General features: G+C 44.8%; 1 protein-coding gene across 11 annotated transcripts in view; it reads left to right on the plus strand.

Moving 5' to 3' along the window:
• TENM4 (teneurin transmembrane protein 4) overlaps nt 1-19782 on the plus strand; it is an 890102-nt gene that overhangs the window by 821785 nt on the left and 48535 nt on the right. For all 11 annotated transcript variants that reach the window (XM_069969727.1, XM_069969733.1, XM_069969734.1 and 8 more), the window contains 3 exons: nt 2625-2810; nt 12715-12861; nt 17896-18112. In XM_069969727.1, coding sequence (XP_069825828.1) covers nt 2625-2810; nt 12715-12861; nt 17896-18112 — 550 coding nt within the window. The remainder of the gene's footprint in view (nt 1-2624; nt 2811-12714; nt 12862-17895; nt 18113-19782) is intronic.

Consider the following 19782-nt stretch of genomic DNA (forward strand, 5'->3'; position numbering starts at 1 on the left):
GGAAGTGATTAGATCCATGGGGGAGAAAAACAGTACAGTTATGTAAAAGCTACCTTACTAAAAGCAGCACGATTGTAAGTCTTTACATTCGTATCTGGTACATACAACTTTGCTTTATACTACAACCCCTGTTAAGGTGGGCCTTGTGGCTCGTATCTAGGACACTACTATATAGTGGGGGCACTGTGGTTGCTATTTAACCTTAACATTTCACTTTCTTCAGTACTGCAGAAACATTTTTTTAACTTTTCAGTTGTTTCTATAAAAAATCTTATTTCTAGGCCATACACAGAAGTACACATAGGTAACAGAATGACTTCTGATGTTCATTCTCAGCCACCTGTAACTTTGCAGTCTGAGATAAAGGATTTCAGAGATAATCTGTTGCACCGGATAGATTATCCTGTTCCCAACAAAGCAGCCTTTGTATAGGGCACAACGCATCCCCGGGATTTCTCACATCAGGTTCTTGTCTATTGTCCTATTCCCGGACTCCTTCATGGGACGCGCACTATTCATGGAACTGACGTGTAGGCGATGACCACAAATATGTGATTACAATGATCAACGCTACAATGTATTCCTCTAGTCTAGTCGTCTAGTATATTATCTGGTCTTCTGTAAGCAGGAATCCAATACTGATCCCAAGCGATAGAAGTCTTGTTAAAAAATCTTTGAATTTAATTTTCCAATTTAAAATTTTTCAACTTTTTTTTAAAATATATATATTTTAAAATATTTTAATTAAATTTTTTTATTTTTATATTTGTTACTCAATGTTTATGTATTTCTTTACATTTATTTTTTTCATGACATATTTTTAAATATTTTAATTACATTTTTATTTTTATATTTGTTACCCAATGTTTATATATTAACTTTAAAAAAAAAATTCTCAACATTTATTTTTCTTGTTTTACTGTATAAAAATAACTGTTTGCCGAGCATAACAATCTCTACTGAGAGCATCGAATATGGAAGAAAAAATGGAAAAAAAGCTGCAGAAATTAATGAAATTCCGTCAGGATGGCAGGTTAACAAGCTACAACGCAGACTGTGTAGCACTCGGCTGCATTATCAGTCATTTATTCCTGCATTGTTTTCACACTTAACCAGTTTTTAATTAAATATGACTTCTGTAACGTTCTGCGGAGGAGATTCCCCCCCCCCCCCTTCCCCCCACATGCCGGCCCCTTTGGATTTGCCTGGCACAAAAGCTTTACGGGGACAGAATGAGACAACAAATAGGCAAATCAATCATGGGAGACCTTCAGCATCTACGTCCATCCTTTCTTACCCTCTCCTCTCCCTTTTTTTTGTAATCTGCTTATAAGATTCTTATTGTCAGGAAGGATTAGTGAGCAACAGGAATTTTTTTTTTGTTTCCTGGACAATGGCGAGGTATCCGGCCGTAGCCGTCATTGATGTCCTTCCTAACTTGCCATGGAGACAGTCAATTTGCTGGTGGTGTTCGGATAGGTTACATATAAAAAATTAAGGGGGGTTACCTGGACAGTCATTTTCAAACACCATCAAAATTTTGGAATGGAATGGGCCTCAATAATATGTCCATAGCTAGGGCATACCTACCAAGGAGGCCGATTCCTGCTATGATCCTTTTGAGAAAGTTATTTGTACCAGAATACAGGAATAAAGGACGTGAGCAGTCGGCCCATGGGGCATTAAAAAATCAAACACTGGGTCTTTCGGCGGCAAAAACAGACCTTAAACAGATCTTAAATGGAAGCAGGTTAAAAGTATCTAACCTGCTGATATATCCCTGTAGCGCATGGGGAGCTGAGGATGAAGGTAAGTTTCTTACCTTCATCCATGACGCCATTTACGTGTAGTTAGCAGTTTAATATACTAATTAGGCATTTTGGTGCACTAGGGTGGGGCTACTGCCCCCAGTGCACAGATCAATGGGCTGGCTGGGGGTAGTCCCGCCCCCAGTGCACCAAACACCTAATTAGCATAAGTGTTAAACTGCTAACTACACATAAATGGCACAGAGGATGACGCTAAGAAACTTACCTTCATACTCAGCTCCCTGTGCACTACAGGAGAGATACTTGCAACCTGCTCATAGTTTCCCTTTAAGGGTACATTCACATTTACCGGATCCGCAGCTGATTTTCCACTGCGGATCCTCAGCAGATCCGCAGCGGATTTCATTTAAATAACTGAACATAGCATCAAATCTGCACCATCAAATCTGCTGCGGATCCTGTAGGTGTGAACGCACCCTAAGGGGTTTGTAACTTAAATTTTTTTTTTTTATAGGAATTTTTTTTGGCCCCCATGTAAATGAGTTTTCTCAATTTTAAGTGGTTGTTCCCTACATACATTTTTTTTTTTTTAAAAAAAAAAGGTCCCCCAACAATAAGCTTATCTTGCTGTTGTGACCTTCAATGATCAACTGTAATCCTCATAGACAAGTGTTCTGCAGTGCCCCCAAAGGGCAGATATGGTATTACCCAAAAGTAGAGGAGCTGTTTATAGCTGCTATCCGTACTAGATGTTGGATGTACATGATTTGGACTGGGGCAAGTGTGAGAGCTATCGACTATGTTATTATGACTATAGTTATTATGTATTCAAATGTTCATATCTTTTTTCTGCAGAAATCTGTGCATCGGACTGTGGTGGACATGGTATGTGCATCGGAGGCAGCTGCCGCTGTGATGAGGGCTGGATGGGGGCAGCTTGTGACCAGAGGGCATGTCACCCGCGCTGCAATGAACATGGAACCTGTCGAGATGGGAAGTGTGAATGCAGCCCTGGCTGGAATGGAGAACACTGCACTATTGGTAGGACGAGTGGGGGGAGAAAAAACATTCAAAGCCAATCTTCTCAGTGAGAAAAATGCATGCTTAATGTTATTGAGGGGCATGTGCAGCTTTGTCCTAGGTTTTTTTTTTAGTTCTGACATCATCATTACTTCATATTGGATTGTAGCAAAATGTCCTTTCATTTGGTGACTCAGAAAATAGATTACCTAGAGGAACGATTGCAAGTTCAGCGGTTGGGGCCACCGATCGAGGGCCTGAATAATGTGCACACAATGGGGGAGATTTATAATATATGGTGTAAAGTAGAATTGGCTTAGTTGCCCCTAGCAACCAATCAGATTTCTCCTTTCATTTCCCGAAGAATCTGTGAGGAATGAAAGGTGGAATCTGATTGGTTGCTAGGGGCAACTGAGCCAATTCTATGTCTTTACTTAGAGCCAGCTGTTGGTCTGGTGTTATGGCTAGGCCGCAGTCACTGTGGTTTAAAGCCTTTGGGCCCATAATACTGTTTTCTTCATGTACCCAGGGTTGTTTAAAGACATCGCAAATCCCGGACGAGCCCCCAAGTTTTTGTTCATTGCAAGACGATAATGGAAAATATGCTAAAGCTTTATCATGCTTTTATTACTGTTCCCATGTTTCTGGTCTGCCAGGCTCAAACACTGTCTTCATATATAAAACTTGCATATTTTAATAGACTAATCCTTGCTTGAGGAGTGGGTACCTAGTAATGAAAAGGGGGATATATACCTTCAATAGGGATTTCCCCTGACTGCCCTATACACATCCATGCCCAACATGTATTTCATAGTGAGCAAGGAGGAATATACTTCTGGTAGACAACTCTGGCAGTGGCTTATCTTAAAACAAATGGATTGCTTGTTAAAATTCAGTGTACCCGATCCTCCTTACCCCTGACATCATTTGTCAACAGAGGCAGGAGACCGCCAAATATCTAAGATAGTCAGCCGATCTGGCACCTAAGCATTGGGCTGACTAATTTCCATAGATATAGGCATTTTCTTAAAAAATGAAAAATAAAAGCAAAAGGTTGGATGTTTTTGACCATAGGAACTTTTACCTGTTTTATAATGCATCATATGAGTTGTTTTCCAGGGGCAACTTTGTGTCTACATACTGTAGGTGACCCAAGGATAGAGTTTTATCACTATGGGGTCAATAGCAACATACGTAAAAAAAACAAAACAACAACAGGGTGTTTCTGCTCATTCATGCCTTGTTGTAGTTATAAACTCTTCTCATACTGATGTTAGTTCCCCATAGCATCATTGATCATAGTTATTGATTGGTTTTACATTACCTCACTTTATGCATGGATCTGGGTGTGTCCCTTTCAGGTTTTTTAGATGTAAGATGGATTATTTTTTTTATCATATTTTAACAAACTTTTGACCATCTCCTCCCCCCCCCCCCCCCCCCCCCCATTGTGCTCATTCATTGACTATAAGCAGAGATACTAACAAAAGTAAGGAATTTAAACAAAGTCTGATGGAAAGTTGATGAACTATACATTACATTGTCCTTTTTATTGTGACAACCCCTGGCCATGGACATTTGGGGGGAGATTTATCAAAGGGTATAAAATTCAGACTGGGGCAAACTGCCCACAGCAACCAATCACAGCTCAGCTTTCCTTTCAGCACTGCCTAAAGCTGAGCTGTGATTGGTTGCTGTGGATAGTTTGCACCAGTCTAAATTTTACACCCTTTGATAAATCTCCCCCTTGGTGTCTGACAGCTGATGACAACATGGCTGCCAACTAGTATGATAGTCCAATGGGTGGCCAGGCCCCATAATTCTGGGTGGGGGATCCAAGCTTTCGGGATTACATGTGATTAGCATATCCTTAAAGTGTCCCTGTCACTAGGGACATGTCAAACGTTTTGATCAGTCAGGGTCCTAGCGGTCAGGGAGAAGCGCTCAAAATGATCTGGCATGTTAAAAATCCTAGACAAATTCCTAATGTATATTAATTATGGGAAATGTACATATACTGCTATTTCCCTTAATTTAGTAGATCATGGAGTGTTCATATTCTCTCAAAAAACGTGACGTCATGGATCAGTTGTAATTCCTATGAAGTGTCCAGCAGGGGGCGCACTATATATATAATATATATATATATAATATATAAGTCAATGAGTACCATTGACTTCCATAGAAAGTGTGCCCCCTGCTGGACACTATGGATTCAATGGATTTACATCAGACTAATAGAAATGACACTATCCCTTTAAGTGATACCTTCCTGCATACATCATCATTCATTCAGCACCGGATTCCATAAGCTTTTACTGTTCCCCCCACCTGATTTTCTAGCCTCCCCGCGAGAGTCCGTTCGCTCCTACCTGCTCGCCCGTCGCAGAAAGAGAGGTTTCCGGTGCGGCGAATTGATTGCATTTCTGATCAGTGCATATTCTCTGACCTTGTAAATTTTATTACCTATGGAATTGGCTGGATAAATTTATTGAATGTAAAAACAATTTGGCAAAGTCATAACCGTCACAGAGAAGAGGGCAGAGCGATGACAAGAGCGAAAAGTAATAAAAGTCAGTAATATTGGCACAGATGAAAGGACATTGACTGGGAATGATATTAAAAGTTGCAGTAAGCTTTCTCCTTGTCCTTGTGTAATGTGTCTACCTGCATGGCCTCCCCTCCCCCAACCCCCTCGTTTCTCTATGTTCATTCGTGTCATTGCTTCGTCTGCTTTACAGCTGAAAAAAGAAAAACCTAATGTCCCATTGCTGCTCAGCTTAATGCGTTTGTAATGCCTTTATAGGACCGGGAGGCATTCATAAAATATGGGATTGTACAAGCAAATGCCTGGGTCTACATCACCTGATGATGGCTGTCATATTGTCACTTTGCAAATACAGATTTAGGCATCACTTAAAGGGGTACTCCAGCAAAAAAAATCTTTTAAATCAACTGGGGTCAGAAAGTGCCAGAAATTTGTAATTTATTTCTATAAAAAAAAATCTCCAGTCTTCTAGTATTTATAAGCTGCTGTATGTCCTGCAGGAAGTGGTGTATTCTTTCCAGTCTGACACATTCTTTTCCTGCTCTGGACAGGAACTTTCCAGAGCAGTAGCAAATCCCCATAGAAAACCTCTCCTGCTTTGGACAGTTCCTGACATGGACAGAGGTGGCAGCAGAGAGCGCTGTGTCAGACTGGAAAGAATACACCACTTCCTGCAGGACATACAGAAGCTGATAAGTACTGAAAGACTTGAGATTTTTTAATAGGAGTAAATTAAAAATCTATATAACTTTCTGACACCAGTTGATTTAAAAGATTTATTTATTTATTTTTTTGCTGGATAACCCATTTAATATTCCAGTCGCACCCAGAGCTGCATTCAGCATTGCAAAGGATTCCTGTTACATCCACAGTTAAGTTGCAGCAACGGAACCTGGAATCACTTTGATGCTGCCCGAACCATGAGTCCCCAGTGGCTTCTCTCCATCCCAGCCATAACTGATAGCATGCTTCCTGTTCGGATATAGGAAGAGATCTGTCTATCAAGGCTGGTGGGTTGAGGAGAAGCTTCCAGAGACCGTCCTAATGACTCATGGTTCGGGGAGCATCAAAGTGATGTCAAGTTTCCTTTAAACATAGCCTGCCGACTATTATGCAAGGGCATGTTGTGACCATAAACATGATACCTATATCAGTATGCATGAACAACTACAAGAAGATATAGATATGCCACTGTTCAGACCAGAAACACTACATTGCCTATAATGCTATTCAGCAGAACTTTGAATGCAGCTCTTGATATGACTTGATATGGCAGCGGATTGGCAAGTCCCTCATTGGCCTGAATACGTGTTTATGTGGCCTCAGACGTCACAATCCCGAGGGCAGAAAGAGTGCAGGACACAAACATGCACAGGTCATCGGCCTAGATATATGATCACCCAAGATGGACTTCAAAGATAGCATCGGTTTCTACTTCATAAAATCGTTGGGGATGGCCTGGCGGTAAGAGGTGACATGATACTGGTGGTTAGAGATACTCATGTATCGGCATGTCTGCCGTGATTGCTGGCACTGGAGGAAAGACATGGGCCGCCATAGACTGCCATGATTGCTGGCACTAGAGGAAAGACATGGGCCACCATAGACTGCCATGATTGTTGGCACTAGAGGAAAGACATGGGCCACCATAGACTGCCATGATTGTTGGCACTAGAGGAAAGATATGGGCCACCATAGACTGCCATGATTGCTGGCACTAGAGGAAAGACACGGGCCCTCATAGACTGCCATGATTGCTGGCACTAGAGGAAAGACATGGGCCACCATAGACTGCCATGATTGCTGGCACTAGAGGAAAGACACGGGCCTCCATAGACTGCCATGATTGTTGCCACTAGAGGAAAGACACGGGCCACCATAGACTGCCATGATTGCTGGCACTAGAGGAAAGACATGGGCCGCCATAGACTGCCATGATTGCTGGCACTAGAGGAAAGACATGGGCCACCATAGACTGCCATGATTGCTGGCACTAGAGGAAAGACACGGGCCTCCATAGACTGCCATGATTGTTGGCACTAGAGGAAAGACACGGGCCTCCATAGACTGCCATGATTGTTGGCACTAGAGGAAAGACACGGGCCACCATAAACTGCCATGATTGTTGGCACTTGAGGAAAGATAAGGGCCGCCATAGACTGCCATGATTGCTGGCACTAGAGGAAAGAAACGGGCCGCCATAGACTGCCATGATTGTTGGCACTTGAGGAAAGATAAGGGCCGCCATAGACTGCCATGATTGCTGGCACTAGAGGAAAGACACGGGCCACCATAGACTGCCATGATTGTTGGCACTAGAGGAAAGACACGGGCCGTCATAGATCTCACTCTTATTTTCGCACCCTTTCAGCTGTATGATATCTCCTCACGATAAGCTTTTGAGTGGGGGACCACCAGTTGGTGATGCAGTGCAGACTACTGGTGGGGAGCGAGCGTGACACCTCCATGGCCCATCATGGCGGCCATCTTTTGGTTCAAGTCAAAGGAGTTTGGTTGCTGAAGAACACTCACTATTTCAACAGGGGTCTTTCAAAAATTTTAGTCTAGTTGTGTGGATCCCAACTCCCACCCCTTGCATTACAGTAGACCCCCAGATTGCCATGGTCTTCTCAAGCAGTAGGAGTTTTTGATGATCTTGTGCATGCTGCTTCTTAAAGGGGTTTCCAGTTGAAGCATCTAGACATGTTAGAAGGATGATGGAGGTCCATGACCTGAAGCGACAACTATACACCAACCATAGGTGTTAATGGGGTAATTGGCCTGTGGCCCATACATATCCTTAGTTCCCATGATTTTATGTCTTTCCTCACAATCTTCAATTTTTTTAATCAACAATAGACTAGACTAGATTTCTCACTTAAAGATTTTTTTTTTCCTTTAAATCCACTGGTATCAGAAAGTTTAATATAGATTTGCAATTCACGTTCATTAAAAAATATAAAGTCTTCCAGTACTTATCAGCTGCTGTATGTTCTACAGGAAGTGGTGTATTTTCTTCAGTTTAACACGGTGCTCTCTGCTACCACCTCTGTCCGTGTCAGGAACTGTCCAGAGCAGTAGCAAATCCCCATAGAAAACCTACCCTGCTCTGGACAGTTCCTGAAACGGACAGCGGTGGCAGTAGAGAGCAGTGTCAGACTGAAAAGAATACACCACTTCCTGCAGGACATACAGCAGCTGATAAGCACTGGAAGATGTGAGATTTTCAATAGAAGTTTCAATAGACTTTCTGATACTAGTTAATTTGAAGAAAAAAAAAAAACTTTGCCGGAGTACCTTGTAAGGAAGCCCTCAGAAAAGTAGGGACCAAAGCCGAGAAATCTCTCTTCCAGCACTCCTTATTACCTGCATCATGCTACAAAGTAGTCAATCCCTTTAAGGAATGCAATTTTTCCCATGCAGAATTAAGCAGGGAGGAAGCTACTCCAGAGCTGAAATCTGGCTGCAGCTTCTGACAGGCTAATGAATGCTTTCATTGTAAAGGTTTACAGGCTCTGTGCATGTTCATGTGTTCCTCTGACCCAGCTCTGTCTCCAGCAGATCATGGCTATATAACACGGCTTCTCTTCTGTCCCTTTGTGCTTTTGTAGCCCCTGCACAGCCGGCTAGCACCCAGCACTTATTCAACCCTACCTTAAATGTCCTGTCTTTTATTCCCCAAGCCCACTATCTGGATAAGGTAGTGAAAGGTATTGTATCAGTTTTCCTATTGTCTTGTGTTACCACAGAAATGTTGCTACTGCTATGTGTTCTTCCATCTGAGCGATGCTTACTAACCTGGCTATTTTCTATACCGCTATCCTCCCTTTCATGTCTATGTGTCCAACTATCATAGAGGCTGGAAGTACTGAGCACCTCCTGCCTTAGTCATACTGCTAATGTACTGAATGTTGACTGTACAGAATGGTCATAGGGACAGGTGGCCGTATACTTTATTACTTTTTTTTAGTTGTTTTGGGCTTTTCCATTGGCTTTATTAAACACCGCTTCTGTCTGAGCTTCTGTTTTCTTAAAACCATTGCATTTTCTAATACATAACATGTTGTACACTGTGACGTTACATTCTTATCCCTGGTTTAGAACTAGTCATAGACATAGCATGGCATTATGGGGATCTTCTCATTCGCATGGCTGTTATTAGAGCACTGGAAATAAAAGCTATAGTGATTGGTTCAAAGAAATGACCAATGAGCCTATATAGAGAGTTATAGCTCACATGACTTTAAGCCCCGCCCATGCTTAACACTAGGCTCTGCCTAAGAGGAGCAACCAAGTGGATCAGAAGACCATACCTTGACTGCAGAGCTCAGTATAGAAAGGAGTTGTCCAGTATACAGGGCTGTGATGACATGTAGCGGCAACGGGACCCTCTTTAGTTGTTTTTTTTTTGTTTTTTTTTCTGTCACCCACCTTCTGTTCTTTGCATACTCCTCTATCCAACTCTATTATAGCCTCAAGGTGGTAAAAAAAAACACACACAGACTTTGACCTGATCATGTTATGTTTGGGTAATAGTCATCCTATGTCTTGGTGTCTCTTAAAGGGATTGTTCCGTTAAGGCTTCAATCGCTTGAGAGTGTAGACTATATGCCATAGAGGAGGGAGGAACCGTCCGTTTGGAGGACCCACCAGGACCAAGCATGGTTGGCCATTCATTAGAACTATCGTTACTGATACAGGGGTTTTGGAGGATAGGAGGGTAACTCAAGCCTAGGGTATCTGATAGCACCCAAAGACGTGAACAGTCTGCTAGTTTAGGCACCTATTGGGGGCACTATTGGCACCTTAAGCCATGAAGACTGACCCACTATGATATGATGCCTCACCAACATGGCGGGTCATTGTGGCAGGGTATAGTTAAGAGCTTGATCTTTACATTGGCCCCATTGTTGCACCACGTTGTCAGCACAACCAAGCTGCAGTACCAGAAATAGCCTGTAAACAGAGGTGTCGCTGTTTAGAGGGAAAAAAAAGACCCTTTTTTATCTCATCCCAAACTTTGAAGGGTTAAGGCCATCTTTTAAAATTTCAAGTCTTTTGGGAAACATTTTATGCGGATTTGCCTCCTTTTCACATCCGTTTGTCTTTGGTAATTATTGACGTTTTATCTCCCGCTTTCAATACGTTAATTGAGTTTCTGCTGAAATTAACTCGTCAGCTATGAATATTTTGCAGTTCTGAATGTTTTCCAAAATTCTTCACTTGACGGGGCCCGTATTTCATTAAAAGTTACAGTGCTGGCAACGGGCTCGCTGCCGCTCACTTCCCATTTAAAAGTCCCTTCCACATATTGACTGATATTGACTGAATTTCCTGCAATTTTTTAAATATTTCACAAGGGTTTAGTGCCATGTGACAAATTCAGCCTGACAGACTCCCTTTATTATGTGTGGACTGGTCTTCAGGTTGGCTTACCTACCTGTGATGGAGAGGGGGTTCATGATTTGATGACTGCTGGGTTATACTATGCAGGGGAGAAGGGGTTACTGATACACTGTGTGAGCAGAAAAGAAAGAAACAGCAGCAGCATAGCAAGGAAAGGGTTACACTAAGCAATAAACTTATGCTGATAACTAAAGAAAGGGAGGAGAGGAGCACCTTGGACATACAGCAGTAAATATGTTGATACTTACACAGGAAACTGTTGCCGTGAGCTTTATAGGTGGTCTCACAGGAGAGGGAAGCCTTGATTTACCTTTCAGAAACAGTGTGGATCCTCTACAGCAGGCAGACTAGCTCAGCTTGCAGGTACATAGCCCAAGTTCTCTCCCTTTCTCCTAGGCATAGCAGTAGCTAAACCCCACCCCACTTCCTGTGTTCTGTCATTGTCTCTGTTTGTAGAGATTGACTTGGCTCAGCACAAGTCAGCAGACTGTAGAGGAGAGAGATACCTAGTAACCATGATTTTAGTGCTGTTATGTTACATTGGGTATCAAATAGACGGTACTGTAGCACTGAGGACATACAGGAGTAAATATGCCAATACTTACACAGTAAAACAGTTGCGATGAGTTTTATCGGTGGTCAGAGATGAGAGGGAAGCCTTGATTTACCTTTCAGGAACAGCGTGGATCCTCTAAAGCAGGCAGACTAGCTCAGCTTGCAGGTACATAGACCAAGTTCTCTCCGTTTCCCCTAGGCATACTGTAGCAGTAGCTAAACCCCACTCCACTTCCTGTGTTCTGTCTTTGTCTCTGTTTCTAGAGATGGACTTGACTAGTCTAGTAGTAATGTTACATTGGGTATGAAATGAGGGGGCTTTGTTTAAAACAGGAGTATGTTCCATAAACTGGATGACACAATTGTAGCAAAACCTCAGCTCTGAGAAGTATAAGGCCTGTAGGCATCTGAGCCTGTGGATGTAATCAAGAATGTTGCATCATATTATGTAGTAGAGAGGCTTTTGGGTGGGGTGTGACTCCTGCTTCTGCACAGCACACCCTGTTGGTATGCCTCACCCCTATAATCTACTACAGTAAAATTCTGTTAATCCAGCATATAAAGGGCCTGATAGTTGCCAGATTATCAGATGATATAAGGGATTGAACAATGACAGTAGGTTACACACAAGTTAGAGAAGCTTTAAGATGCCCAAAATGTACCATACACCCTTGCTGAAGGGGGTACCACACATGGCCTAGTATGTTACAGGTTGTAGCTAAGGATCAGTACAGGTAATGTATGTACACAGTGACCTCACCAGCAGAATAGTGAATGCAGCTCTGGAGTATAATACAGGACGTCATTCAGGATCATTCCAGGACAAGTAATGTATGTACACAGTGACTCCGCCAGCAGAATAGTGAGTGCAGCTCTGGAGTATAATACAGGATATAACTCCGGATCAGTACAGGATCAGTAATGTAATGTATATACACAGTGACCCCACCAGCAGAATAGTGAGTGCAGCTCTGGGGTATAATACAGGATGTAACTCAGGATCAGTACAGGATAAGTAATGTAATGTATGTACACAGTGACCTCACCAGCAGAATAGTGAGTGCAGCTCTGGAGTATAATACAGGATGTAACTCAGGATCAGTACAGGATAAGTAATATAATGTATATACACAGTGACCTTACCAGCAGAATAGTGAGTGCAGCTCTGGAGTATAATACAGGATGTAACTTAGTACAGGATAAGTAATGATGAATCTAAGGCTTATGATACTGAAGGGTCCCGACCCCTGTTGTCTTGCGTAACCTCTGGAGAAAGGCTCCTGTATAACTTTTCTATTGTTACAATGTGTTGTGTATTGCTTTTCTTGCCTTGGTCATTGTGGCACCCATTACTCTCTGCCTGTGCCCTGACCACCTCTATAACCGGCCCCGTCCTGTTGGCTTCTGTTGTTTCAGAGGGATGCCCCGGCCTGTGTAACGGCAATGGCAGGTGTACGCTGGACATGAACGGCTGGAACTGCATGTGTCAGCTGGGATGGAGAGGTTCTGGATGCGACACGTCTATGGAGACCGCCTGCAGCGACGGCAAGGATAACGATGCCGGTAAGCAGCTCACTGGCCGTAGCGGCGGCGGTGGTGGTAATGGCGGTAGCGTCCCTCTCCCCATAATTATGCGGAGTGCTTGTCATTCATCCATTCTTGTGATGGGGTAATTGCAGGATGCACAGGGACCACTGCGCCATTATTTGAGAATCTCGGTAAATGAAGGATGCGTGCAGGTAATGTTTGTCATTTACTTCCCCTATAATTATCGTCAAAATCTGTTCACTTCAATCCAAGGGTCATTTCCACGCGTTTCAAGCTAAAGAAAATGCTCCGGCTTAATAGCAACAATGCCGCCGACTCGTGGATGTTTGTTTGTTTATGGGGGGGAAGAAAAAACCCTGAACATTATGTGCGGATAAAGACAACAAAAAAAAGCTCAGCACAATGATAATCCAACATGAACACAGAGTGCTGAGGATTTAAAGGGAAAAGTAATGTAATGTAAATGCACAGTGATCATTGAGTCTATGGGACGAGTGGAACTTCAAGTAGAGGCCGCGTGGCGGAATCCGCTAGAAGTCTCCGTGAGTATCCCATAGTGTGCACATACCCTAATAGTCCATATAGAACATAGATTAGCAGAGTATTTGCTTTCTTAATAGCGTGTCCGTGTGTGTGTGTGTGTGTGTGTGTGTGTATATATATAATATATATAATGTTTCTGTTTAAGCTATTCTTGCTCTCTCCTCACTCTCAGTATTGGTGATGATGTTGGTGTGTGTGAGCGCCCCCTAGCCTGTAGCACAGCAGCACATATCTTGTTATTTAATCCGAGCACCATATTAAATAGCATATCGTATAAGGTCATCTTTACAGCAGCCTCGTATCTGCCTTTCTTGATGAAAACCACATTGTGAGGTGCGCAGATAGTTTATCTGGATTTATTTAATATCGGTTCTCAGCAGGAACGCTCCAGAATACAATGAGGAGAAGAAACCAAGGAGCGAAGAAGTGACGGCTATAAAATTAAAGGGGAACTCTGGTCTAGTGGAGAATGTCATATAATATTACTATTACAGGAAGGGAGCAGAATGACTGATGGACATTGCCAGGACCAGAGGAAGATTACAATGAGTGGCTGCCAGTCTCAGCTTTACTATAGTGACAGTGGTTGGCATTATGGGGCACAGACAGTGGTAGTGTTATGGGGTTCCAGTGGTGTATACTTGTTTTGCTGGCAGTGTTATGGAAGGGACTAATGGTGTCTACTATTTTGAGTCACAGATGGTTGCTGGCAGTGTTATGGGGGCACTGATGGTGGCTGGCAGTGTTTTAGGAGCATAGACTGCCAGTGTAATAAGAATCGGTCCCTGGTATTGTTATGGTGGTTGGTTTTGTTGTGGAGACTGTGCATGTGGCTAACAATTTTATGGGGGTGCTGACGACTGTTGAGGGCTCTAATTTTGGCTGGAAGTGTTATGGGGGCAATCATGGTGGCTGGCATTTTTATGGGAGAACTAACAGTGGCTGGCAGTTTTATGGGGGCACTGATGGTGGCTGGCAGTGTTATGGGGGCACTGATGGTGGCTGGCAGTGTTATGGGGGCACTGATGGTGGCTGGCAGTGTTATGGGGGCACTGATGGTGGCTGGCAGTGTTATGGGGGCACTGATGGTGGCTGGCAGTGTAAGGGAAGCACTCATGGTGGCTGTCTGTTTTATGGGAGAACTAACAGTGGCTGGCAGTGTTTTAGGGGGGCACTGATGGTGGCTGGCAGTGTAAGGGGGGCACTCATGGTGGCTGGCAGTTTTATGGGAGATTTAACCGTGGCTGTCAGTGTTATGGGGGCACTGATGTTGGCTGGCAGTGTTATGGGGGCACTAATAGTGGCTGGCAGTTTTATGGGAGAACGAACAGTGTCTGGCAGTGTTATGGGGGAACCGATGGTGGCTGGCAGTGTTATGGGGGCACTGAAGGTGGCTGGCAGTGTTATGGGGGCACTGAAGGTGGCTGGTAGTGTAATGGGGGCACTGATGGTGGCTGGCAGTGTTATGGGGGCACTGATGGTGGCTGGCAGTGTTATGGGGGCACTGATGGTGGCTGGCAGTGTTATGGGGGCACTGATGGTGGCTGGCAGTGTTATGGGGGCACTGAAGGTGGCTGGTAGTGTTATGGGGGCACTGATGGTGGCTGGCAGTGTTATGGGGGCACTGATGGTGGCTGGCAGTGTTATGGGGGCACTGATGGTGGCTGGCAGTGTTATGGGGGCACTGATGGTGGCTGGTAGTGTTATGGGGGCACTGATGGTGGCTGGCAGTGTTATGGGGGCACTGATGGTGGCTGGCAGTGTTATTGGGGGCACTGATGGTGGCTGGCAGTGTTATGGGGGCACTGATGGTGACTGGCAGTGTTATGGGGGCACTGATGGTGGCTGGCAGTGTTATGGGGGGCACTGATGACGGCTGGCAGTGTTATGGGGGCACTGATGGTGGCTGGCAGTGTTATTGGGGGCACTGATGGTGGATGGCAGTGTTATGGGGGGGCACTGATGATGGCTGGCAGTGTTATGGGGGGCACTGATGGTGGCTGGCAGTGTTATGGGGGGCACTGATGGTGGCTGGCAGTGTTATGGGGGCACTGATGGTGGCTGGCAGTGTTATGGGGGGCACTGATGATGGCTGGCAGTGTTATGGGGGCACTGATGGTGGATGGCAGTGTTATGGGGGGCACTGATGACGGCTGGCAGTGTTATGGGGGCACTGATGACGGATCTCTATTTCCCTCCGTTCTGCACATGCAAGGAGCGGTTACATGTGACTTCTCTTCCTCATTTCACAATGCGATGCGACGAGTAATCCTGCTCCGTCTGACACTGGAATTACTTGGCTCACAAAGCAGGATTAGTGTAAGTGCGTCTATCATAAAGCGAGGGATTTTCTTAATTGGCATAATAAAATAGGATTTTTTTCCACTGGAAGCTCTTTGCACCATAAAGATCAAGTATTCCATATTATGAGCTGAATGTCTCCTCTGTGAAACATATGCAAATGTAGTAGAGCTGGATTTGTCATTCATCTTTTTTTTTTTTTTTTCCCGTGCTCAGCACCGACTCCCTGCATAACACAATGCAGTAAATGTAATGTAATGTAGTTCTATGTTAAACCATGTATAGTAACTGCAGGAGTTGTATCATATCATGTCTGCTCTGTGTGGCAACCTCCGCTCTGCTAAACCTGACAACCTCCGCTCTGCTAAACCTGACAACCTCTGATCTATGAAACCCGACAACCTCAGCCCCGCTGCACCTAACGACCACAATCCCGCTGCGCCTGACAACCTTAGCTTCACTACGCCTGACAACCTCAGCTTCACTATGCCTGACAACCTCAGCTTCACTATGCCTGACAACCTCAGCTTCACTATGCCTGACAACCTCAGCTTCACTATGCCTGACAACCTCAGCTTCACTATGCCTGACAACCTCAGCTTCACTATGCCTGACAACCTCAGCTTCACTATGCCTGACAACCTCAGCTTCACTATGCCTGACAACCTCAGCTTCACTAAGCCTGACAACCTCAGCTTCACTAAGCCTGACAACCTCAGCTTCACTAAGCCTGACAACCTCAGCTTCACTAAGCCTGACAACCTCAGCTTCACTAAGCCTGACAACCTCAGCTTCACTATGCCTGACAACCTCAGCTTCACCATGCCTGACAACCTCAGCTTCACCATGCCTGACAACCTCAGCTTCACCATGCCTGACAACCTCAGCTTCACCATGCCTGACAACCTCAGCTTCACCATGCCTGACAACCTCAGCTTCACCATGCCTGACAACCTCAGCTTCACCATGCCTGACAACCTCAGCTTCACCATGCCTGACAACCTCAGCTTCACCATGCCTGACAACCTCAGCTTCACTACGCCTGACAACCTCAGCTTCACTACGCCTGACAACCTCAGCTTCACTACGCCTGACAACCTCAGCTTCACTACGCCTGACAACCTCAGCTTCACTACGCCTGACAACCTCAGCTCTACTACACCTGACAACCTTAGCTTGTTAATATCTTACCAACACAGCCCCCCTTCATCTTCATCTACTTTTGACCCCAGGACACGCCTATTAATGCATTTCCCCAAATCCCTATAATACCACTGATGATCAGCTGTTGGACAACGCCTTTAAGACTGGATGATAGGCTTACCTATGTAAAACCTTCAACCTTATCCCTGCCGGACAGCAAACTTAGCTCTGCTGCATCTGAATGTAGTAGTTTTGCATCAACATGGCCTCACATGAAAATGATCAGGTTCCCATCCTTCTCCCTCTCGCCCTTTAAAGCAATCCCATCCATCTTGTTGCACGATGCTCCGGTGTAACTAAATACTTCCAGCCCTTCTGGCTTCCTTGTGCGGCCATATGATTCTCTTTCTTGCCTCCCATCTGGCAGATGTTACCGTGCGGATGTGTTCTTATTCGCCTCACAGTCCAGTGAATATTCAAGTAACAGTGAAGGCCCCATGAGTTCGGAACATTATGTTGTTCTTCTCAGAACTTCAGCTGGTTATTTGTAAGAGTGGGGGCACTATAGCAAAGAGCACGGACCTGGTGCCTAGTGTCCTATATGAAAATCTGATGACTGGACGTCCTGCATCCGTTCACACTGTTGTCCATAGGGCGATGGATCTGTCTGTACAATTTTTTTCTGCAGAGCAACACTGGTGTGAACCCAACCTAAGCTGTTATTGTGGTGTATGTGGACATGCTTGCTGACTGTTTCCAGTAAGTAACCAGGAGCATTTTGTCTGTGGTTGCTTTGCTAGAAGCCATTATGGTGATGCATGAGGTGCACATGGTTTTTCCCCTTCTCCCGTAGTCTGTGACATGTATATCATTAATTAAACAGCGCCACCTACTGGACACTTAACATAATGACTTTGTGGTCATTACCACTTATTTCCACATGGTTAACAACCTCTAGTTGTTGGTTTAGTGTTTCTATGATCTTTTTGATGTCTTCTATGTGTTTGTTGCCTCAAATATACATGAATGTCTGATTTCTTTTTTTTTTTTTCTTATTTGCAGACGGGTTGACAGACTGCTTGGACCCTGACTGTTGCCTGCAACAATCCTGCCAGACGAACGCCCTGTGCTTGGGTTCCCCAGACCCACTGGATATTATCCAGGAAACCCAAGCTCCAGTATCGCATCAGAACCTTCAGTCCTTCTATCACCGGATTAAGTTTTTGGTCGGCCGGGACAGCACACATTTCATTCCAGGAGATAATCCCTTTGATGGAGGGTTAGTACATACTTGTCTGTTTGTTGATGTAGCAGAGCTGACTTTGTCATCTTTGGTCTTACAGGGGTTGGCCACTGCCACCTTATAGTAAAATTGCTCAGTGTACAGTATTAGTAAGTGTATTCACTGTATTTACTGACAGCAGCTCCCTGTTTACTTCATAGAGCTACAGTCAGACTCCCCTCCTCTAGGCTGTGCTGTCCTGCTCTGCGGTGTTTCTGTCCATAAGATGGCCGACATGGAGGAGCATGTGACCATGCCACTTCCCCCAGTGTCCACCACTGAGCCTGTATATGTCTATGGAGGACACAGGGGGCGGGGCATGGTCACATGCTCCTCCATGTCTGCCATCTTATGGACAGAAACACCACAGAGCGGGACAGCACAGTCTGGAGGAGGGGAGTCTGATTTTGGCTAAATGAGGCACACAGGGAGCTGCTGTCAGTATATACAGTGAGTACACTTACTAATACTGTATACTGAACTATTTTACTATAAAGTGGCCAACTCCTTTAAACTATAAACAAATCAAGGGAAGCTTAGGGGGTTAAATAACAAATTCAGCTCTGCTACATCTGTATTTAAGAGGATTTCTAATGAATACTAAGGTTGATCAGTCCTGTTTTCCGTGCTCACTTAAAGTGACACTGTCACCCCATTTTTCATTTTTTCATCTTTAAAAACATTTAAATCACTAATTTTGCTCTCTCCATACCTTATTTCACATGTTTAATCATGGTGCTGGTTGATGAGAAAACTGAACTTTGATCAGCTTGTTAGTGCGCCACTGGGCGGGGCTTAGTCTCTGAAGCGCCACATCGCTCCGCCCACTACACCGCCGTTGACCCCGCCCCCTTGGTTACGTCATCTCTACAGGCCGTCACTCCCACTTGTTTGGCCCTCCCAGCCTTTGCCTGGATGTCGGGACATGCGCGGCCCCGTCATTTTTCGCGCAGGTGCACTGGGTGAGTATCGGGTCTATCCACAGCCAGGCTGAGTTAGTGCGCAGATGCAGTGCAAGTAGGACGGCCGCACTGCACCTGCGCACTAACTAAGCGCCTCGCTGCTGGCTGTGAGGAGACTTTCACAGACGCAGCGAGAGCTCAGGGGGCATCAGGACGCCGACGAACCTTCAGATAGCCCCACCATGCCTGCGCCTGCTAAAATCCGCGGGCTGTGCGACCGCATGCACAGCCCGGCTGTGGACGGACCCGGTACTCAGCCAGTGCGCCTGCGCGAAAAATGACGGGGCCGCGCATGTCCCGACATCCAGGCAAAGGCTAGGAGTGCCAAACAAGTGGGAGCAGTGGCCTGGAGAGATGACGTAACCAAGAGGCGGGGTCAACGGCAGTGTAGTGGGCGGAGCGATGTGGCGCTTCAGAGGCTAAGCCCCGCCCAGTGGCGCACTAACAAGCTCAGTTTCTTATCAACCAGCACCATGATTAAACATATGAAATATGGTATGGAGAGAGCAAAATTAGTGATTTAAACGTTTCTAAAGATGAAAAAATTAAAAATGGGGGTGACAGTGTCACTTTAAGGTATTTAATTGATTCCAAGTCCTGGAGGACCTATCACCCAGCTTTCTGCAGACTCTGAGTGGTATATAAATATGCACTGTATATAGTTTGTCATTGCATAGTAATCAGGTGTGATATGCCATTCAGGGT

The sequence above is a fragment of the Dendropsophus ebraccatus genome, chromosome 5 (assembly GCF_027789765.1).
Source record: "Dendropsophus ebraccatus isolate aDenEbr1 chromosome 5, aDenEbr1.pat, whole genome shotgun sequence".
NCBI classification, from domain to species: Eukaryota; Metazoa; Chordata; class Amphibia; order Anura; family Hylidae; genus Dendropsophus; species Dendropsophus ebraccatus.